This window comes from Pelodiscus sinensis, chromosome 13 (assembly GCF_052426305.1).
Source record: "Pelodiscus sinensis isolate ZL-2025 chromosome 13, ASM5242630v1, whole genome shotgun sequence".
In the NCBI taxonomy this organism is placed as follows: domain Eukaryota; kingdom Metazoa; phylum Chordata; order Testudines; family Trionychidae; genus Pelodiscus; species Pelodiscus sinensis.
The window spans coordinates 48,532,236-48,553,844 of NC_143064.1; the positions used below are offsets into that span (position 1 = coordinate 48,532,236).

The 21,609-nt window shown below is 72.1% G+C and overlaps 1 protein-coding gene across 6 annotated transcripts in view; it reads left to right on the forward strand.

Annotated features, from left to right (window-relative positions):
* Positions 1-16,286, forward strand: part of SHROOM4 (shroom family member 4) — a 34,730-nt gene extending 18,444 nt beyond the window's left edge. For 4 of the 6 annotated variants that reach the window (XM_089781700.1, XM_075941277.2, XM_075941278.2 and 1 more), the window contains 9 exons: positions 72-203; positions 987-3,024; positions 3,645-3,703; positions 7,255-7,914; positions 10,236-10,363; positions 10,445-10,721; positions 11,273-11,453; positions 12,437-12,709; positions 12,895-16,286. In XM_089781700.1, coding sequence (XP_089637826.1) covers positions 72-203; positions 987-3,024; positions 3,645-3,703; positions 7,255-7,914; positions 10,236-10,363; positions 10,445-10,721; positions 11,273-11,453; positions 12,437-12,709; positions 12,895-13,164 — 4,018 coding nt within the window. In that variant the 3' untranslated portion in view covers positions 13,165-16,286. Of the gene's footprint in view, positions 1-51; positions 204-986; positions 3,025-3,644; positions 3,704-7,254; positions 7,915-10,235; positions 10,364-10,444; positions 10,722-11,272; positions 11,454-12,436; positions 12,710-12,894 lie in introns of all 6 variants that reach the window. The other 2 variants (XM_075941281.2, XM_075941280.2) reach the window with 1 other exon arrangement.
* Positions 16,287-21,609: the final 5,323 nt, after the last annotated feature.

Here is a 21,609-nt window from a genome sequence, read left to right on the forward strand (position 1 = left end):
GGCCGGGCAGCCTCAGGAAGTGAGCTCAGCCCGGTTTCCTCTCCGTGTCAGCCCTGTGCTGCTCTTGGCAGGAGGAACGTGCCCGTCATCCGGCCCCACTCCTGGCACCTGGCCAAGCTCTCCGAGGTCCGGACGGAGGCTGCCACCATGCACTGTGCTTCCGACGCCTTCAGCTTGTCCTGGCACTCGGGATGTGACGCCAGGTGAGCCCCCAGGTGTCCTGAGCCAGCTGCCCCCGGCCCTGGGGCCCGGCTCTGGGTCGCCTCTTCTGCTGGGCCAGCCGGGCATCGGCAACTCGCTGGCTGAGGCTGGTTTTGAGTCTCGGCCCTGCCGAGGGCAGAGGTCAGGCCGCTCCCCCGGTGCAGGTCCCGGCTGGTCTCTTCGCCTTAGTGCCCCGTGCCCGGCCCCAGTGCTGCGGCGTGGGGGCTGCCGATGCCCGTTGCCTGCCTCTCCGGAGTGCCTCAGCCTGGAATTCCCCCCCTGGGCTGGGCCGTCTTGGAGCTCAGCGCGCTCTCTGCCTAGCTGGCTACTGCCCTGCCCCCCGGGGTCCCGTTGGCGCTGCCGCAGGGGTCCCATGGCCAGCTCGCGGCCTTCCCCAGCTCTGGTTTCCTCTGCCGCGCTCCAGCGCCCGAGCAGGAAGGGTGGGGCCCAGGGCCGGCTGCGCGGGCAGCACGGAGCTGACGAATTCCTGCTCTTGGCCGAGTGGGGCTGCAGATGCCAGATCGTCCCAGCGCAGGGGACGGGCGAGGGCGCTGCGGGCCCCCCCCCCCCCCGTCACCTCTGAGCAGGAGCCAGTGGAGCTGGGCCCAGCAGATCACCCCCGTGGGGAGCAGCTCCGGGCTCCGCCCGCCCTGGGGCAGGGCAGGCAGGAGGCCCCATGGGGGAGGGGGCGAGTCCGTCCTGCCCAGGCCAGGGGAGCCGCCCGGGAGCGTGCCTGGCCTGGGCGGGGCTGGAGGGGGCCGCTCACGCGTCCGTGTCTCTCCCAGCGAGCTGTCCCTGCAGTGGGCCCAGCTGTCCCGCCACTGCAGCACGGAGAAGAGCAGCTCCATTGGCAGCATGGAGAGCCTGGACCCCCCGGGGCAGACCTACTACGAGGGCAGCCTCTCGCCCGCGGAGCACGGCACGGACCCCGACAAGCGGGACTCCGCCTACAGCTCCTTCTCCGCGAGCTCCAACGCCTCGGACTGCGCCCTGTCCCTGCGCCCCGAGGAGGCCTCCTCCACTGACTCCATCCTGCAGGGCCTGAGCCCCGGCCGTGCCCCCGACGGGCGCTACCTGCACACGGGCAGCGAGGGGGCTGGAGGCGCCCACCCGGCCCCCACCTCCCGGCCGTCCTCCTGTCCCCAGGAGAGCAGCCTGCCGGGCGCCGCGCCCCAGCCCCCCGTGCGGAGGGACAGCCTCCGGGCCTCCAACCCGCCGCCAGCTGGCACCGAGAGACGCCGGGCCTCCGCCCCCGCCGCCACCCTGCACCTCCCGGGCAGGCAGAGCTCGGACGCCCCGCCGGGCCCGCTAGCCACGGAGCCCGAGGCCGGGGCGGGCCTGTCCGCCGACCAGTACTACATGCTGAGCTCCCACCCGGACAGGCGCCAGCCCAGCTCGCAGCAGCTGCCGGGGGAGAGCCCGGAGCATCCCCAGGGGGCAGAGCCAGCTGCCGCCAGGGACCCAGCCCCGTCTCCGTGGAAGGGGCCCCGGCACAGTGCCCCCGAGCAGCTGCTGGCCTCCCAGCTGCGCTCCCTGACGGTGGCCACAGGCAGCAGCTGCTGGGACGCCCAGCCCCAGGAGGGGCACCAGTGGACCGTGAGCCCGCTGCACCTGGAGCAGCCGGGCCCCGGCCAGCGGGCAGGGGACGCCGAGGAGCAGCTGTGCAGGGAGCCGGCCGGGGGCCCGGAGCAGCCCGAGGACAGCGCCGCGCAAGGCCAGCGCTCTCCCGGCCAGGCCCACAGCCAGGGGCCGTACGGGTGTCGCCCAGAGCTGGAGAAACCCTGCGGCTCCCCCGGCGAGCCAGGCCCGCCTCCCCCGGGCAGCTCTGCGGAGCCTGGAGAGAGCCGGCCCGGGGCCAGGCCGTCGGGCCCCTCCCACCGGCGCCCCGCCCAGCTGCGGCGCCGGAGCGAGCGCTTCGCCACCAACCTGCGCAACGAGATCCAGCGGCGCAAGGCCCAGCTGCAACGGAGCAAGGGCCCAGCTGCAGCGGAGCCGGTGGAGGAGACCGAGGAGCCGGGCGAGAGCCCCCCCGCCCCACCACAGGCCAGGCTGCCCTGCCCCAGGGACAGGAACTCGGTCGGCCCGGCACGAGCCCCGGCGCCGGCTGGGGAGCCTGGCCGGAGCCTTGGCCACCCAGTGGACAGGAGCGCCCCAGCCCCGCAGCCTGCTGCCTCCGAACCCATCGCCCCTGCCCCGGCCGGGGAGAAGCCGCGGGCCCAGGCGGGAGGGGGCCGGTGGCGCTGGTCCCCGGAGCACAAGCTGCAGCGGGCTCCAAGCCCGGGGGAGGCGCCCAGCTCCCCGCTCCGCCTGCCGGAGGACACCGTCCTGCTGCCCTTCGCCGACCGCAGGAAGTTCTTTGAGGAGACCAGCAGGTGCGGGGCCCGGCACAGCAAGGCCCCCGGCTGCCGGGCGAAGGCCGCCGAGCCACACGCCTTCCAGCCCCTGGGCACCGAGTGCCGGGACCTGCGGCGCCGCTCCGTGGACCAGGCCTACGCGCCCCTGTCGCCCGGGCGGCAGAGCCTCCTCGCCTACCCCGAGTGCTGCCTGGAGCTGCCCGTGTGCTGCGCCGGGATCCCGCGGCACAGCGACATGGCGTGTCGGCGGCCCTTTGCCCGGGCCTGCGCTGGGCCGGGCGCGGTGCTCGTGGAGCCCTGCCTCTACTGCTCCGGCGCCGTGTGCCCCGCGCTGCTGCAGCCCAGCCGCCACGGCTACCGCTGCCACCCCCACCCCTGGGCGCCGCCGTGCGGGGACTGCTGCTGCCCCGCGCCCCACCCCGCCCGGGAGCAGAGCGAGCCCTGGCCGGCGAGGAAGGCCCCGCTGCCGGTAAGAGACCTCCCTGCAAGCCGTGCCAGGTGGGCCTGTCGCGGGGGGGCATCTGTCCGTCTGTCTGTCCTAGGGATGGGGAGCCAGCCTCTGCCTCTCACCCCCCACCCGAGCCCTGTGAACCTGGCCGTCCACTGGCAGCAGGAGCCTCAGCCCCCCAGGCTGTCCTACGCTGGGGAGGGGGTGGCTGGGTTCGGTCTCCCGTGGGACCTGGGGGTGCCGTGGCTGTGTCCATCCAGCACGTGCCTGCCGGCGGCGCCGGTCCAGCCAATCAGCGCCCTCCCCGGGCAGGCTCTGGCATCCTGGCCTGGGCATGTCTCTGGTGCCGCCGGCTCCATCACCCTCAGCTGTGACGTGAGCCGGCGCCAGCTCCGGGCCGGGGGAGCTTCCCCTGCAGCCCAGCCCCTGGGCGCGTGGCCGCGGGAGCAGGCTTGTGGTTCTGCCCATCGGGGTGGGGGCTCGGCTGGCTGCCAGGCCCATGTGTCTCCTTGCTGAGACTTTGCCCTCCTGCTGGGGTCTGGCCACGGGGCTGTGAGCTGCCCCCGTCCTGCGCCCGCGGGCGGGGGCGGGGCTGGAGAGCGGGGCGCCCTGGCCATCTCACTCCCGATTCTCCTTTGCAGGAATTTCCTCTGGCCGAGTGGGAACCGGGACTGAGAAACAGGAAGGGCCAGTCAATGAGGTAAGGGCTGGCGGGAGGGCATGCAGGGTGGCAGGGCCGGCTGGGGACAATGCAGGGTATCCGGGCCAGTGAGGGAGGACGCGGGGTGGCAGGGCCGGCTGGTGCGGGCGGAGCCAGGGGAGGAGGAGGCGGGGTGGCAGGGCCGGCTGGTGCAGGCGGGGCGGGGCCAGGGGAGGAGGACGCGGGGTGGCAGGGCCGGCTGGTGCGGGCGGGGCCAGTGGAGGAGGAGGCGGGGTGGCAGGGCCGGCTGGTGGGGGCGGGGCCAGTGGAGGAGGAGGCGGGGTGGCAGGGCCGGCTGGCGCGGGCGGGGCGGGGCCAGTGGAGGAGGAGGCGGGGTGGTGGGGCCGGCTGTGCAGGCGGGGCGGGGCCAGTGGAGGAGGATGTGGGGTGGCAGGGCTGGCTGGCGCGGGCGGGGCCGGGCCAGTGGAGGAGGACGCGGGGTGGCGGGGCCGGCTGGTGCGGGCGGGGCGGGGCCAGTGGAGGAGGAGGCGGGGTGGCAGGGCCGGCTGGTGCGGGCGGGGCCAGTGGAGGAGGAGGCGGGGTGGCAGGGCCGGCTGGTGGGGGCGGGGCCAGTGGAGGAGGAGGCGGGGTGGCAGGGCCGGCTGGCGCGGGCGGGGCGGGGCCAGTGGAGGAGGAGGCGGGGTGGCAGGGCCGGCTGGTGCGGGCGGGGCGGGGCCAGGGGAGGACGACGCGGGGTGGCGGGGCCGGCTGGTGCGGGCGGGGCGGGGCCAGTGGAGGAGGAGGCGGGGTGGCAGGGCCGGCTGGCGCGGGCGGGGCGGGGCCAGTGGAGGAGGACGCGGGGTGGCAGGGCTGGCTGGTGCGGGCGGGGCGGGGCCAGTGGAGGAGGACGCGGGGTGGCGGGGCCGGCTGGTGCGGGCGGGGCGGGGCCAGGGGAGGAGGACGCGGGGTGGCAGGGCCGGCTGGTGCGGGCGGGGCGGGGCCAGTGGAGGAGGACGCGGGGTGGCGGGGCCGGCTGGTGCGGGCGGGGCCAGTGGAGGAGGACGCGGGGTGGCGGGGCCAGGGGAGGAGGAGGCGGGGGGGCAGGGCTGGCTGGTGGGGGCCGGGCCAGTGGAGGAGGAGGCGGGGTGGCAGGGCCGGCTGGTGCGGGCGGGGCCAGTGGAGGAGGAGGCGGGGTGGCAGGGCCGGCTGGTGGGGGCGGGGCCAGTGGAGGAGGAGGCGGGGTGGCAGGGCCGGCTGGCGCGGGCGGGGCGGGGCCAGTGGAGGAGGAGGCGGCGTGGCGGGGCCGGCTGTGCAGGCGGGGCGGGGCCAGTGGAGGAGGATGTGGGGTGGCAGGGCTGGCTGGCGCGGGCGGGGCCGGGCCAGTGGAGGAGGACGCGGGGTGGCGGGGCCGGCTGGTGCGGGCGGGGCGGGGCCAGTGGAGGAGGAGGCGGGGTGGCAGGGCCGGCTGGTGCGGGCGGGGCCAGTGGAGGAGGAGGCGGGGTGGCAGGGCCGGCTGGTGGGGGCGGGGCCAGTGGAGGAGGAGGCGGGGTGGCAGGGCCGGCTGGCGCGGGCGGGGCGGGGCCAGTGGAGGAGGAGGCGGGGTGGCAGGGCCGGCTGGTGCGGGCGGGGCGGGGCCAGGGGAGGACGACGCGGGGTGGCGGGGCCGGCTGGTGCGGGCGGGGCGGGGCCAGTGGAGGAGGAGGCGGGGTGGCAGGGCTGGCTGGCGCGGGCGGGGCGGGGCCAGTGGAGGAGGACGCGGGGTGGCAGGGCCGGCTGGTGCGGGCGGGGCGGGGCCAGTGGAGGAGGACGCGGGGTGGCGGGGCCGGCTGGTGCGGGCGGGGCGGGGCCAGGGGAGGAGGACGCGGGGTGGCAGGGCCGGCTGGTGCGGGCGGGGCGGGGCCAGTGGAGGAGGACGCGGGGTGGCGGGGCCGGCTGGTGCGGGCGGGGCCAGTGGAGGAGGACGCGGGGTGGCGGGGCCAGGGGAGGAGGAGGCGGGGGGGCAGGGCTGGCTGGTGGGGGCCGGGCCAGTGGAGGAGGAGGCGGGGTGGCAGGGCCGGCTGGTGCGGGCGGGGCCAGTGGAGGAGGAGGCGGGGTGGCAGGGCCGGCTGGTGGGGGCGGGGCCAGTGGAGGAGGAGGCGGGGTGGCAGGGCCCGCTGGCGCGGGCGGGGCGGGGCCAGTGGAGGAGGAGGCGGGGTGGCGGGGCCGGCTGTGCAGGCGGGGCGGGGCCAGTGGAGGAGGATGTGGGGTGGCAGGGCTGGCTGGCGCGGGCGGGGCCGGGCCAGTGGAGGAGGACGCGGGGTGGCGGGGCCGGCTGGTGCGGGCGGGGCGGGGCCAGTGGAGGAGGACGCGGGGTGGCGGGGCCGGCTGGTGCGGGCGGGGCGGGGCCAGTGGAGGAGGAGGCGGGGTGGCAGGGCCGGCTGGTGCGGGCGGGGCCAGTGGAGGAGGAGGCGGGGTGGCAGGGCCGGCTGGCGGGGGCGGGGCCAGTGGAGGAGGAGGCGGGGTGGCAGGGCCGGCTGGCGCGGGCGGGGCGGGGCCAGTGGAGGAGGAGGCGGGGTGGCAGGGCTGGCTGGTGCGGGCGGGGCCAGTGGAGGAGGACGCGGGGTGGCAGGGCCGGCTGGTGCGGGCAGGGCGGGGCCAGTGGAGGAGGACGCGGGGTGGCAGGGTCGGCTGGTGCGGGCAGGGCGGGGCCAGTGGAGGAGGACGCGGGGTGGCAGGGCCGGCTGGTGGGGGCGGGGCCAGGGGAGGAGGATGCGGGGTGGCGGGGCCGGCTGGTGGGGGCGGGGCGGGGCCAGTGGAGGAGGATGCGGGGTGGCAGGGCTGGCTGGCGCGGGCGGGGCCGGGCCAGTGGAGGAGGACGCGGGGTGGCGGGGCCGGCTGGTGCGGGCAGGGCGGGGCCAGTGGAGGAGGACGCGGGGTGGCGGGGCCGGCTGGTGCGGGCGGGGCCGGGCCAGTGGAGGAGGACGCGGGGTGGCGGGGCCGGCTGGTGCGGGTGGGGCGGGGCCAGTGGAGGAGGTCGCGGGGTGGCAGGGCCGGCTGGCGCGGGCGGGGCGGGGCCAGTGGAGGAGGACGCGGGGTGGCGGGGCTGGCTGGTGCGGGCGGGGCGGGGCCAGTGGAGGAGGACGCGGGGTGGCAGGGCCGGCTGGTGCGGGCGGGGCGGGGCCAGTGGAGGAGGACGCGGGGTGGCGGGGCCGGCTGGTGCGGGTGGGGCGGGGCCAGTGGAGGAGGACGCGGGGTGGCAGGGCCGGCTGGCGCGGGCGGGGCGGGGCCAGTGGAGGAGGACGCGGGGTGGCAGGGCCGGCTGGTGGGGGCGGGGCCAGTGGAGGAGGAGGCGGGGTGGCAGGGCCGGCTGGTGGGGGCGGGGCCAGTGGAGGAGGAGGCGGGGTGGCAGGGCCGGCTGGTGGGGGCGGGGCCAGTGGAGGAGGAGGCGGGGTGGCAGGGCCGGCTGGTGGGGGCGGGGCCAGTGGAGGAGGAGGCGGGGTGGCAGGGCTGGCTGGTGGGGGCGGGGCCAGTGGAGGAGGAGGCGGGGTGGCAGGGCCGGCTGGTGGGGGCGGGGCAGGAAGCAGGTTGGGACTGAATGGGTTTTGGGGCGCCTGCCCCCCGTTTTTCCCCAGCGAGCTGGCGCACTGTGAAATTGGCTTCCCACGGGAGGGCCTGTTCCGGCCCGGCTCGGAGAGCTCGGAGCTGGCGTGGGCCCCGTACCGGGCCACGTCCTCCCACGACCTGTCCTGGGACTGCGAGCAGCCTGCGCCAGAGAGCCCCAGCGAGCTGCTCCACCGCCCGCTGCGGGGCCGGGCCTTCTCCGAGAGCCACCTCAGCTCGGAGCCGCCTGGCACCCGGGGCTGGGAGACGAGAGACGCCCCCTTGGCTGAACTGGCCGAGCCCCGCTCCACGCCCCCGCGGCCAGCCAGGAAGAAGGGGCCGCCCCGGCCCCCGCCCCCCAACTGGGAGAAGTACAGGACTCGCCGGGCCTCCCAGCACCGCCTGTACCCGCTGGAGCCCGCCGGGCCCGGCTCCGCCCTGCTGGCAGTGCCCCTGGAGCAGCCGCGCCCCGCGGGCGGCTGCGTGGAGACGGCCCGGCAGCGCTCCCGCAGCCTTCCCCTGGACAAGCCCCCTGCGGCTACGGCCCAGCCCGGGCCCATCTCCCAGCCCCCAACGCTTGGCACCCTCCCGCAGGAGTCCCCGGGCCCCGGGCCCTTGCCGGACCTCTGCTACAGCCCTGGCTCGCTGCAGGAGCCCTCGGCGCTGGACACCAGCCCCTGGGATGCACCCAGGCAAGTACCCCGTGCCCCACGGCGCTGTGCATGGCCTCCCCCCGCTGCCCCCCACCTACCCTCCCCTGCTGCCCCCCTCCCCCCGTGGCGGGTGCACATCTCTGCCCCTCCCCTGCTGCTCCCCTCCCCCCGTGGCAGGTGCTCATCTCTGCCCCTCCCCTGCTGCCCCCCACCTACCTTCCTCTGCTGCTCCCCTCCCCCCGTGGTGGGTGCACATCTCTGCTCCTCCCCCGCTGCCCCCCTCCCCCCGTGGCGGGTGCTCATCTCTGCCCCTCCCCTGCTGCCCCCCACCTACCCTCCCCTGCTGCTCCCCTCCCCCCGTGGCGGGTGCTCATCTCTGCCCCTCCCCTGCTGCCCCCCACCTACCCTCCCCTGCTGCCCCCCTCCCCCCGTGGCGGGTGCACATCTCTGCTCCTCCCCCGCTGCCCCCCTCCCCCCGTGGCGGGTGCACATCTGCCTCCCCATTGCCCCCTCGCCCCATGCAGCTCAAGGGCTGAGCTCAGCACCCCATGCCCTGCGGTGTGGGCATTAGGCCTGGCCATGGGCCGATTGCCAGGCTGGTGCCCCAGCGCCAGAGGTGAGTGACTGAGGCGTGGCCCCCCTCAGCCAGCCCGTTCGTTCTCATGCCCCTTACCATGGCCATGGGGGGCTCTCTGGGTGCCTCGGCCGGCGGGTCCTTGGCCTGTGGCCCATCCTGGCTTGCGAGACACCGGAGCAAAGGGCTGGTCACCAGGCTGCCGGTGTCGGGCGGGGGGCCGTGCCCCGGGGCTTTTCCTCGCTAGGTGTGCCGGGCTGGGCCGGGTCTGGGCACCGCTGAGGGCAAATTGCTCAAACTCGGGGCTCCTCACACCCCTGGCTGGTGGCCCTTCCCAAATGGGCCCCAGACCAGCCGCACCGAGCGTTTCAGCTGCCAGCCTGGCCAGCCAGAAGCCTCACGAGCAAAACCCCTCGGACACCCCAGCTCTCCCTGTGCCCCAAACAGCCCCGGGCCTAGCACAGGTGAGGGGTTATAGGACCCATCTCACCTCCCCCCAGCGGGTTCTCTGGTCCTAAGAAAACAGCCACAGGTCCCAGGTCAATTTACACTCTGGATCTCAAGCCCACGCTGAGCCAACCCTTAGAATCTACAATCTAAAGGTTTAATACTAAAAAGAAGAAAAGCCTGAGAGTGAGGTTGTAAAGGATAGTACGTTACATGCATCGAATCCCCCAGTTCTCGAGGCAGGCTCTAGCAGAGATGTTACAGCTGCTGGCTTAGAAGTCTCTGGTTACATCCTATGTCAGGATGGGTCCACGGTTCTTCCTGGCTCGTGGTTCCTTGCAGTGCTGCCTCTGGGATCAAGAGCTGAGCTGAAGACCAAAACGGAGGAGGGTGCCACACGGCACTTATATACCTCTCCTGGCATCTTCTTGGCTGCAGCAGGTCACCTGGCCCGTGGCCTATCCCTGTGTCCCCGGCTGGTAGCCCTTAGGTATCAGTCACATTCTTGAGATGTGTATTGGCCCCTAGAGACTCGTTGTCTCTTCGCTAATTAGCAGGGCTCGACAGATAATAGTCTATACTCACCTGTGGCGAGTAGATTGTAACGTGGAAGAGCCGGGTTCGGGCAATCGGCGCATGCAGAGATCACTGGACAGCGTGGCTGGTGAGCGGGGCTCGCCACGGTTTGGCAAGCCCTGCTAATTAGCATAACCATAGGCTGAGCTTTTTTTGCAGAGTACATGTTTCTAGCTCCACACACAGTTATTATACAAGTACATGACTAGCACACACAGAATCAGTAGAACACAAGCTTTCATCTGACACCTCACATGGCCCCCTTAGTATACACTTTTGGGGCAAACACCCCCCCACCCCGGGTGCAGCAGTTATCTGGCTGCTCCCCTTAAAATCCAGTAACATGACACTAAGTTGGTACTTTCACGGAGCGTGGCCCTCTCTGTCTCTGGGAGGTTTCCGGGGCTCTGAGTCTTGGGATCAAAGGGGGCAGGTCTTGGACCTGTTTAGCTCTGAGGTCTCTTCTCCCAAGTGTGTGTTGGACATATGAGTCCAAGGAGCTATTTAACTAAAATTCCTGCAAGGAGCATTGTGCGAAATGTCCCTGGGGGCCAGCGGAGAGAGCGGGGACCAGACCGAATGCTTCCTTGCCTCCCCCCCCGCAGCCTGAACCCTGTGAGAGCCAGGTGGGGTGCAACACACGGGGGGGGCTCCAGCTCCCGGAGTGGGGGGGGGTCTCCGCAGCCCAGGCTGGGGAGCTCTGGGCTCTGTCACACTGCAGGCGCCTCCCACTCACCCCTCTCCCCTGGGGTTGTGCTTCCAGACCAGTCAGGTCCACAGAGGAGGCGAAGGCGACGCCGCGGTGGGATACGGGCAAGTCTGTAAAGGACGAGCAATACCAAGTGATCAGCTGGGGCCAGGAGCGCCCCCGGCCCAGCCCCCCCCGCCTGGGTGAGTGGTACTTCCCTGTGAGTTCCCGTGGCCCGGGCCACGTGACGGACGTGCCCGCTCACTCGCTGCCTCCTGCTGCAGCCCCCAAGGAGGCGGAGTTGGCCCAGGAGAATGCCGAGGTGGAGAGCTGCCGGCTGGGCAGGCCCTCGCCCTGCCGCAGGACCTCGGAGGAGCTGCTGCGGGACGTGGCGGGGCGGGACCGCTCCCTGGCCGGCGTGCTGAGCCCGGCCGCTCGCATGGTGACGGCCGCCGAGGTCATGGGCGAGCTCTTCTCGGCAGGGCACCGCCACTCCTGGAGGGACCTCTACCAGCAGGACTGGCGGCCCGAGAAGCAGAGCGAGGCGGAGGCTCAGGAAAGGTAGGAGGCGTCTGAGGCATCCCTGGGCGGGGCCTGGTCTGTAAGTAGCTTGTGGGTGCTAATGCCTTAGGGAGCGTCCCGCGTTCCTTCAGAGCGGCTGCAGGCCCCGAGCGATCTCAGCGTCTTCCCACCCGCTGGGCCCCTGTCTGTGTCCAGCAGGGAGTGGGGGGGTCGCCCCTGCCCCATCACAGTGCTGGGGTGCTCCCTTGTGCCCTGGGGGCAGCTGCTCTGGGACACCCAGTGGGGTGCCAATGGCATGGGGTGCTCCAGGAATGGGGGGCAGTGAATTTCATACCCGCACCCACGGCATAGGAGCTGGGCGGGGAGGGGTGCGGGGTCTGGGCGCAGGAGGAGCTGGGGTGGGGGGTCTGGGTGCAGCAGGGGCTGGGGGGGATGGGGGAGGAAGGCCAGGCCCGGGGGCAGCCGGCTCAGGGTTCAAAGAGCCTAGTGGGGTTAGGCACCATGGGCATGGAGGTGCTGGTTCCCCAGGGACCTGGCTTGGTGCATGGGAGCGCGGCTCCGGGTGCCTCACCCCTGTGCCCTGTGTGCAGGGAGGAGTTCCAGCCCCTCTCCCCTCCCCCGGGGGGCGCCGTCAGCCCCCCCTGCTACGCAGCCTATTACAACACCTCGGCGGGCAAGGCGGAGCTGCTCAACAAGATGGCGGAGCTGCCGGAGGCGGCGGAGGGGGCCTCCGAGGAGGAGGAGGTGGATCACGAGCTAGCGCAGAAGAAGGTAAAGTGGGGCAGACACTATGGGGATTGTGGCCTGCCTCTAGGGCCTGATATTGCCAGGGGGAGAACCTAGGAGTCCGGGCTCCTAGCCTCCCCCCCATCCCCACTCTAACCACTAGCCCCCACATCCCTCCCAGAGTCGCTCCAGAACCCGGGTGTCTGGGCTCCCAAACTCCCCCTTGCTCTAACCACTAGCCTCCACATCCCTCCCAGAGCCCCGCCAGAACCCGGGTGTCTGGGCTCCCAAACTCCCCCTTGCTCTAACCACTAGCCCCCACATCCCTCCCAGAGCCCCGCCAGAACCCGGGTGTCTGGGCTCCCAAACTCCCCCTTGCTCTAACCATTAGTCCCCACATCCCTCCCAGAGCCCCGCCAGAACCCGGGTGTCTGGGCTCCCAAACTCCCCCTTGCTCTAACCACTAGTCCCCACATCCCTCCCAGAGCCCCGCCAGAACCCGGGTGTCTGGGCTCCCAAACTCCCCCTTGCTCTAACCACTAGTCCCCACATCCCTCCCAGAGCCCCGCCAGAACCCAGGTGTCTGGGCTCCCAAACTCCCCCTTGCTCTAACCACTAGCCCCCACATCCCTCCCAGAGCCCCGCCAGAACCCGGGTGTCTGGGCTCCCAAACTCCCCCTTGCTCTAACCATTAGTCCCCACATCCCTCCCAGAGCCCCGCCAGAACCCGGGTGTCTGGGCTCCCAAACTCCCCCTTGCTCTAACCACTAGTCCCCACATCCCTCCCAGAGCCCCGCCAGAACCCGGGTGTCTGGGCTCCCAAACTCCCCCTTGCTCTAACCACTGGCCCCCACATCCCTCCCAGAGCCCCGCCAGAACCCGGGTGTCTGGGCTCCCAAACTCCCCCTTGCTCTAACCACTGGCCCCCACATCCCTCCCAGAGCCCCGCCAGAACCCGGGTGTCCGGACTCCCAGCCCGCCCCGTGCTGAGCGCGGAGCGGCTGTGAGCCTGGCTCTCCCCTCGGCAGGCCCAGCTCATCGAGAGCATCAGCCGGAAGCTGGGGGTGCTGCGGGAGGCGCAGCGGGGCCTGCAGGAGGACGTTGCTGCCAACGCAGCCCTGGGCGAGGAGGTGGAGGGCCAAGTGAAGGGCGTCTGCAAGCCCAGCGAGTTCGACAAGTTCCGCCTCTTCCTCGGCGACCTGGACAAGGTGGTGAACCTGCTGCTGTCGCTGTCGGGGCGCCTGGCCCGCGTGGAGAACGCCCTCAACGGCCTGGGCCCCGAGGCCTGCCCGGCCGAGAAGGTAGGCTCCGGCTCTGCTCCCGCGCCGGGCCCCGCCGGCTGGCCAGGGCGCCCACGCCAGGCTAAGCTGGGCCGTGTGCTGGGCCGTCAGCCCGGCTGGGGGAGGCGAGAAACCCAGGCCCCGGGCCCAGACGGCCACTGCCCGCCCCATGCCCCTCCCGCCCACTCGGCTCTCTGCTCCCACAGCTGGCTCTGCTGGAGAAGAAGCGGCAGCTGGCGGCGCAGCTGGAGGACGCCAAGGAGCTGAAGGAGCACGTGGACCGGCGGGAGCGGGCCGTCTTCGGCACCGTGGCGCGCTGCCTGCTGCCCGAGCAGCTCCAGGACTACCAGCACTTCGTCAAGATGAAGTCGGCCCTGGTCATCGAGCAGCGGGAGCTGGAGGAGAAGATCAAACTGGGGGAGGAGCAGCTCAGCTGCCTCCGGGAGAGTCTCCTGCTCGGCGCCCGAGAGTCGTAGAGCAGCCCTGCCCCCGGGCGCTCCCGGCTCCTGCCAGAGGACCTGGGGCAGAGGGCGCGTCCGGCTGCCCACGCGGCCCCCCGGCTCTGGTGCCACCTCCCCGCCGTTCCGGGGAGCCCCTCCAGTGCCTTGCAGCCAGGAGACCCGGCAGGGCGCCGGCTCCAAGGGGGCTCAGCCCTTGGGCGGTTGCCCCATAGGCTGTGCTAGCCGTCGCCTCCAGCACCGTCTGCCATGGGCCAGGCCGGGCAGGGATTCCTGGAGCCGAACTGGAAGCCGGGGGAAACCAAAGGGGATGCGGCTTTCTCCTCCCCGCCCTGGCCAAGTGCTGCAGCCCCTCAGCTGCCCAAAGACCCCGGCACGGCGCCAGCGTGCACCAGCGGCACAGCCAGAGAGGCCTCGCGCCAGCGCCCAGTCCCCTCCGTGTCCCCCCGCCGTTATTTATTTGTATTTTCAGTTGCTTTTCTCCCAGGGAGGGGCCCTTAGCCCTGGGGAGCCCCGGCCTGGTCCTCTGGCTGGGGCGTCCTGGGCGAGCAGGCTGCCAACTGCCTGGTCCTTCCTCGCTGTTGGGGGAGCGGCGACTCCGAACCTACCATCCAAGTTAGGGTGCTTTTAGCTGAAACGTTCCCTCCTGCAGCCAGGCCCGGCTCCCTCGCCAGCTTTACACCCCCCCGGGGGGCCAGGCCCGGCTCCCTCGCCTGCTTTACACCCCGGGGGGCCAGGCCCGGCTCCCTCGCCAGCTTTACCCCCCCGGGGGGCCAGGCCCGGCTCCCTCGCCAGCTTTACACCCCGGGGGGCCAGGCCCGGCTCCCTCGCCAGCTTTACACCCCGGGGGGCCAGGCCCGGCTCCCTCGCCTGCTTTACCCCCCCCCCCCGGGGGGCCAGGCCCGGCTCCCTCGCCTGCTTTACACCCCGGGGGGCCAGGCCCGGCTCCCTCGCCAGCTTTACACCCCGGGGGGCCAGGCCCGGCTCCCTCGCCAGCTTTACCCCCCCAGGGGGCCAGGCCCGGCTCCCTCGCCAGCTTTACCCCCCCGGGGGGCCAGGCCCGGCTCCCTCGCCAGCTTTACCCCCCCGGGGGGCCAGGCCCGGCTCCCTCGCCAGCTTTACACCCCCGGGGGGCCAGGCCCGGCTCCCTCGCCAGCTTTACCCCCCCGGGGGGCCAGGCCCGGCTCCCTCGCCAGCTTTACACCCCCGGGGGGCCAGGCCCGGCTCCCTCGCCAGCTTTACCCCCCCGGGGGGCCAGGCCCGGCTCCCTCGCCAGCTTTACACCCCCGGGGGGCCAGGCCTGGCTCCCTCGCCAGCTTTACACCCTCTGGCCCTTGGCTGCGGTTGGTTCTAGCGCATGGCGGGCGGGAGGGCTCTGGCCTGGCTCTTGCCTGTGCAGTCCCTGCCTGGGCCTCCCTCTGGCCGGCGGGCATGTGGCCGGCACTGGGAGCTCTGCAGAAACCCGTCCCAGACCCGCCCGTCTGAGCAGCTCAGACACCTGGTGCCAAGCGCCCACCTGCCTTGGCTCCTCGTCCAGGCCAGGAGCCGGAGCCGTGTTGTTTTGCCCGCAGGGCAGCGTTAGGCACCTGCAGCCAGCGGCTCTGCTGGCTTTGGGGCAGGAGGAGGGGCTGGGCCCTGCCCGTCTCTGGCGGAGCTGCAGGCGCCCGTGCCTGGCGCAGGTTGGTGAGGGTGTGCCACTGCTCCCCGTGCCCGGGCAGATCCATCTGCTTCCCCACTCGGCTCTGGGCACTGCCCCCACCCTGCCTGGCCAGGGCGTGTCTGCTGCCCGGTCCGAGCCCAGGGGCTGCAGAGCGAGTTCCTTGTGCTCCGCAGCCCCGGCAGGTGGCCCCGTGGTGCCCCTGGCCTGCTGGCGGCTGTCTCTGTAGCCGCGTCTGGTCCCTTGCCCAGGAGGCAGAGCAGGTGCTGCGCCGGGAACCCAACGCGCCACCTCTGCATGGGCACCGGGCCCTCACGCTGCCAGCCTGCCAACCCTGCGCCATGGTTGGGGGTGGGGGGCTGCCCCCGGCGCCAGAGAGCTGCAGCGCCGTGGGGCTGTCCCGGCGCTCTAGAAGCCCCCGCCGGCCGAGATTCCCGCTCCGGCTCCTGGCTGGCCAGGGTTAATCCTGCCTTCCCCTCGCCCCCCCCCCGGGCACCAGAGGAATGTGCTGGGGCCCTGCCACAGATCCTCAGCCCCAACATCCTCTTCCGCCCCATTGTGTTCGGAACAATAGTCTCCCCCTGCCGGGCTGGGCCTGGCCACGCCTGCGTAAGGCCGGCCAGCTGGGCCACTGCTCTGGAGGATCCCGCCCTGCTCCCTCTGGCGGCCCAGGGACCGTCCCGAGCCACCGGCCTCCCCCGCCCCTGGGAAGGGGCCTGCTGCAGGGAGGGGAGGGGGGATGTTCCCAGAAAAGCAGGGCCCCTCGTGTGAGGCTGGAGTGGGGCAGGCCCTGGGCAGGTGCAGGGGGCACCACTCGCCATGGGCCAGAGACCAGGGCCGAGGCATCTCCACTGGCCACGGCTCTGGGCAGCTGCTGATCGGAGGACGTAGAGCTCAGTGTGTGGGGAGCCCCCAGCTCCCTGCCCCGCTGTATTCCCAGGCCGGGGGCCAGCCAGCTCAGCTGGGACAGGCTGTGTCCCGTGGCCTGTGTGTCCCGTGGCCTGTGTGTCCCGTGGCCTGTGCAGGAGGGGCCAAGCCTGCAGTGCACACGGCTTCGTGGGCTCTCTACCCAAGGGGGGCAGGGCCAGCCTGGCACCTCCGCCCTCCTGCTGGGCAGCCACCCCGGGGGATACCTCAGCCCTGGCCAGGCCGGGTGTGCAAACCTGCCCCTGCTGACTGAGAATAGCACTTAGCCCGGGCTGGGCCATTCGGGCCTGGCTGTGGGCAGGGGCGCTAGCTAAGGCCAGGCCCGCTCCTAATGCTCATTAACACTAACGGGGGACACTAACCCTGCGAGGGCGGCCCCGGCGGGAGACATGCCAGCCCTGCCAGCTCCCGCCCAGCACAGCCCTTGCAGGACTTTCCATGGGAGCTTTCTGCTGACTTTGCACACGCCCCTCGCGCCCTGGAACCTGCACCGAGCGGCTGGAGCCAAAGAGCAAGCTGCCGCTCCAGACCAATAAACGACTGATTTGCAAACGCCGGTGGCAGGGCCCGTGGTCTGACCGCCCCCAGGAGCAGCGCGCCGGGGAGGGGAAAGGCCCCTGCGATGCGCAGGACCCTGGCAGGGAGCCCTTGTTCCCAGGCTGAGCCCTGGGTCCTGGTGTGAATCGCGTTCCTGGAGCCCTCGGAGCAGTGAGCAGCGGCCGTGGTGCCGACCTGTTAGCGCCCCCGCCCCCGGGAGTTTGGAAACGCTTACGGGACGGGGCTGCCACGGGACTCTGTGACAGCGCGTCGGGGACCCCCCCCCCCGCGCCCGTCTGCAGCGAGATGAGACTCCGCCAGCCAGTCGACTGGGGGGTTATTGCTTCTGCGAGGTGCAGCCCAGCCCGGGTGCTGTGTGCGCATCCAAGTGAGGGCCAGGCAGCCTCAGGCCCCGAACCCCCGCACTCGGCTCAGTCTCCATGTTTTCCCAGCCCAGACTGCCCCTTCTCCGACCCACCCTCTTCCCAGACTGCCCCTTCTCCGACCCACCCTCTTTGTTCAGACCCCTCCCTGCTCAGGTGAGAATCGGTTGGACCATGGTCTAGGGACATGAGGCTCCTCAGGGAGATGCCCCCCCCCCCCCCCTCCGGGCCATGCTTACAGATGTAGGCCAGTAGGGGTCGCCCACAGCCCAAGAACAGTGACCAGGGAATGCCCAGCCAGAGTACCACGTGCCCACTACATCACACCTCCGACCCCCCCAAACCCTGCTCAGCACGCCCCCCCCCCCGGGCTGTTTGCCCCATTGCAGGTCACTGGGCTCAGGCAGGGGCAGCAGCCTGGTAAGCGTCACGGTGGCTCGGCTCTCCTGCTCTCACTTCTGATTTTCAGGCACTTGCCCAAAGCCCGTTTTGAGTTCCTAGCCCTCCAGGGAGGGTTAAATGCGCCTGAGCCCTGGGAGCCTCGCGGTGCACAGCCCTGCATGTGCCCCAGCGTGTGATGTCCAACCCCCGGGCCAGCCAGGCCTGGTAAACTCTGGTTCCGCTCCACCTCCTCCCCTGCCGGAGGTGAGCCAGGCTTGCGTCTGCCTGAGGCCCGGGAGAGCCAGGCCGGGCGCTAAGCCTGCAGCTCGCTTCCTGCCCCACCTGAGCAGCTGGAGATGCAGCTCTCGGGGCCGGGCTGCTGGCTGGCGGCTCCTGTGGGGGCGTAGGGAAGAGTTGTGGGGCGCTACCAGGCCGGGGCACGGGTTCCCTGGCTGGCACCGGGCAAAGCCGTGTGCAGCAGGGGAAGTGGCTCGGCTGCCAGGCAGTTTCTCATGTTCCTGGCCAGGGGCTTGGCCCCAGGCCCTGCAGCGATGGGGCTTGGGAAGAGCTGGCCCCTGGCTGTCAGATGGTACCTTCCTGCTGCCCCCAGGCCCTGGCCGCAGCCCCTGGGTTAGCTCCTGCCTCTGTGCAGTTGTAGCCTTTGCTCAGTCACCCATGGGAAAGCCACGCGCAGGGGCTCCTGCCGAGGCTGCTGACCTCATGGGAGGGGGGTACATGCTCTGCTGGGCAGAGGGGGGCCTACAGGCAGTGGGGGGCCCAGCCCTGACAATGGGAAGGGAGGCAGGGGACAGTCTGGGTGCTGGCCAGCATGGAGCCCTGTGTACAGCCCAGTCGCCCTGTGAGCCCGGCGCTGGCATGAGCTGCGCTGTTTCAGCCCAGTGGCCTGTAGCACCCACTGCCCAACATGCCCGGCCCGGCCCTGGCCATGCCAAGTGCCAGCGGGGTCAGTCGCGTGCTGTGCAGCGGCCGGCTGGGCAGGGTTCTGTACACGGGGCCCATCGGGGCCCCTCGCTCTCTGGCCGTGGGCATGTCCCTCCAGTGGGCCTGCTGCACTAAACGGGGCTACGGACGAGGAGCCGCTCAGTGTTGTCTGGTTGCTCGCGCGCTGCCTCCATGTGCAGCACAAAGAAGCCGTGTGCGGCCTGGGAGCCATTGGCTGCTGGAGCTGGCCTGGCCAAGGAGCCGGCTTGCGGGCAGAGCTGTGTCTGCCTCCCTGGGGGTAAAAGCCCCGCCGGGCCGCACAGGGGCCTTTGCTGGCAGCTGCCCTCAGCGCACACCTGGCCAGCGCGGCTCTGCTGCCCGGGGCACCCAGGGGAGCCTTGCGGCTGAGCAGCGCTTGGTTCCTGGGCTGGCGTCAGCCCCACGCCTGCCAGCAGCAGGCCCAAAGGGAGGCTGCTCGCCCAGGCCTGGGCTGGCAGTGCCTGTGAAAGGAGTATGCTTGGGCCTGGTGGACACTGGGGGAAGGAACATGCTGCCCAGCGCGTTTCTCTGGCCCCCTCTGCCCTGGGCCTGCCCGGGCAGGGAGCCACAGGACTGCTGCAGGGAGGGGATTGCTGGGTTGGGGAGGGCAAGGAGCTTGGGGGGGGGGGTGTTCCTGCAGGGAGCCATGGGGGGTCGCTGCAAGGAGACGATTGCTGGGGGGCAGGAGTCGTAGGTCGGGGGGTCGCTGCAGGGAGGCGATTGCTGGGGGGCAGGAGTCGTAGGTCGGGGGGTCGCTGCAGGGAGGCGATTGCTGGGGGGCAGGAGTCGTAGGTCGGGGGGGTCGCTGCAGGGAGGCGATTGCTGGGGGGCAGGAGTCGTAGGTCGGGGGGGTCGCTGCAGGGAGGCGATTGCTGGGGGGCAGGAGTCGTAGGTCGGGGGGGTCGCTGCAGGAAGGCGATTGCTGGGGGGCAGGAGTCGTAGGTCGGGGGGTCGCTGCAGGGAGGCGATTGCTGGGGGGCAGGAGTCGTAGGTCGGGGGGTCGCTGCAGGGAGGCGATTGCTGGGGGGCAGGAGTCGTAGGTCGGGGGGTCGCTGCAGGGAGGCGATTGCTGGGGGGCAGGAGTCGTAGGTCGGGGGGGTCGCTGCAGGGAGGCGATTGCTGGGGGGCAGGAGTCGTAGGTCGGGGGGTCGCTGCAGGGAGGCGATTGCTGGGGGGCAGGAGTCGTAGGTCGGGGGGGTCGCTGCAGGGAGGCGATTGCTGGGGGGGGCAGGAGTCGTAGGTCGGGGGGTCGCTGCAGGGAGGCGATTGCTGGGGGGCAGGAGTCGTAGGTCGGGGGGGTCGCTGCAGGGAGGCGATTGCTGGGGGGCAGGAGTCGTAGGTCGGGGGGTCGCTGCAGGGAGGCGATTGCTGGGGGGCAGGAGTCGTAGGTCGGGGGGTCGCTGCAGGGAGGCGATTGCTGGGGGGCAGGAGTCGTAGGTCGGGGGGTCGCTGCAGGGAGGCGATTGCTGGGGGGCAGGAGTCGTAGGTCGGGGGGGTCGCTGCAGGGAGGCGATTGCTGGGGGGCAGGAGTCGTAGGTCGGGGGGGTCGCTGCAGGGAGGCGATTGCTGGGGGGGCAGGAGTCGTAGGTCGGGGGGGTCGCTGCAGGGAGGCGATTGCTGGGGGGCAGGAGTCGTAGGTCGGGGGGGTCGCTGCAGGGAGGCGATTGCTGGGGGGCAGGAGTCGTAGGTCGGGGGGGTCGCTGCAGGGAGGCGATTGCTGGGGGGCAGGAGTCGTAGGTCGGGGGGTCGCTGCAGGGAGGAGATTGCTGGGGGGCAGGAGTCGTAGGTCGGGGGGTCGCTGCAGGGAGGCGATTGCTGGGGGGCAGGAGTCGTAGGTCGGGGGGTCGCTGCAGGGAGGCGATTGCTGGGGGGCAGGAGTCGTAGGTCGGGGGGTCGCTGCAGGGAGGCGATTGCTGGGGGGGCAGGAGTCGTAGGTCGGGGGGGTCGCTGCAGGGAGGCGATTGCTGGGGGGCAGGAGTCGTAGGTCGGGGGGGTCGCTGCAGGGAGGCGATTGCTGGGGGGCAGGAGTCGTAGGTCGGGGGGTCGCTGCAGGGAGGCGATTGCTGGGGGGCAGGAGTCGTAGGTCGGGGGGTCGCTGCAGGGAGGCGATTGCTGGGGGGCAGGAGTCGTAGGTCGGGGGGTCGCTGCAGGGAGGCGATTGCTGGGGGGCAGGAGTCGTAGGTCGGGGGGGTCGCTGCAGGGAGGCGATTGCTGGGGGGCAGGAGTCGTAGGTCGGGGGGGTCGCTGCAGGGAGGCGATTGCTGGGGGGCAGGAGTCGTAGGTCGGGGGGGTCGCTGCAGGGAGGCGATTGCTGGGGGGCAGGAGTCGTAGGTCGGGGGGGTCGCTGCAGGGAGGCGATTGCTGGGGGGCAGGAGTCGTAGGTCGGGGGGGTCGCTGCAGGGAGGCGATTGCTGGGGGGCAGGAGTCGTAGGTCGGGGGGGTCGCTGCAGGGAGGCGATTGCTGGGGGGCAGGAGTCGTAGGTCGGGGGGGTCGCTGCAGGGAGGCGATTGCTGGGGGGCAGGAGTCGTAGGTCGGGGGGGTCGCTGCAGGGAGGCGATTGCTGGGGGGCAGGAGTCGTAGGTCGGGGGGTCGCTGCAGGGAGGCGATTGCTGGGGGGCAGGAGTCGTAGGTCAGGGGGGTCGCTGCAGGGAGGCGATTGCTGGGGGGCAGGAGTCGTAGGTCGGGGGGTCGCTGCAGGGAGGCGATTGCTGGGGGGCAGGAGTCGTAGGTCGGGGGGGTCGCTGCAGGGAGGCGATTGCTGGGGGGCAGGAGTCGTAGGTCGGGGGGTCGCTGCAGGGAGGAGATTGCTGGGGGGCAGGAGTCGTAGGTCGGGGGGGTCGCTGCAGGAAGGCGATTGCTGGGGGGCAGGAGTCGTAGGTCGGGGGGTCGCTGCAGGGAGGCGATTGCTGGGGGGCAGGAGTCGTAGGTCAGGGGGGTCGCTGCAGGGAGGCGATTGCTGGGGGGCAGGAGTCGTAGGTCGGGGGGGTCGCTGCAGGGAGGCGATTGCTGGGGGGCAGGAGTCGTAGGTCGGGGGGGTCGCTGCAGGGAGGCGATTGCTGGGGGGCAGGAGTCGTAGGTCGGGGGGGTCGCTGCAGGGAGGCGATTGCTGGGGGGCAGGAGTCGTAGGTCGGGGGGTCGCTGCAGGGAGGCGATTGCTGGGGGGCAGGAGTCGTAGGTCGGGGGGTCGCTGCAGGGAGGCGATTGCTGGGGGGCAGGAGTCGTAGGTCGGGGGGGTCGCTGCAGGGAGGCGATTGCTGGGGGGCAGGAGTCGTAGGTCGGGGGGTCGCTGCAGGGAGGCGATTGCTGGGGGGCAGGAGTCGTAGGTCGGGGGGGTCGCTGCAGGGAGGCGATTGCTGGGGGGCAGGAATCCTAGGTCGGGGGGGTCGCTGCAGGGAGGCGATTGCTGGGGGGCAGGAGTCGTAGGTCGGGGGGTTGCTGCAGGGAGGCGATTGCTGGGGGGCAGGAGTCGTAGGTCGGGGGGTCGCTGCAGGGAGGCGATTGCTGGGGGGCAGGAGTCGTAGGTCGGGGGGTCGCTGCAGGGAGGCGATTGCTGGGGGGGCAGGAGTCGTAGGTCGGGGGGGTCGCTGCAGGGAGGC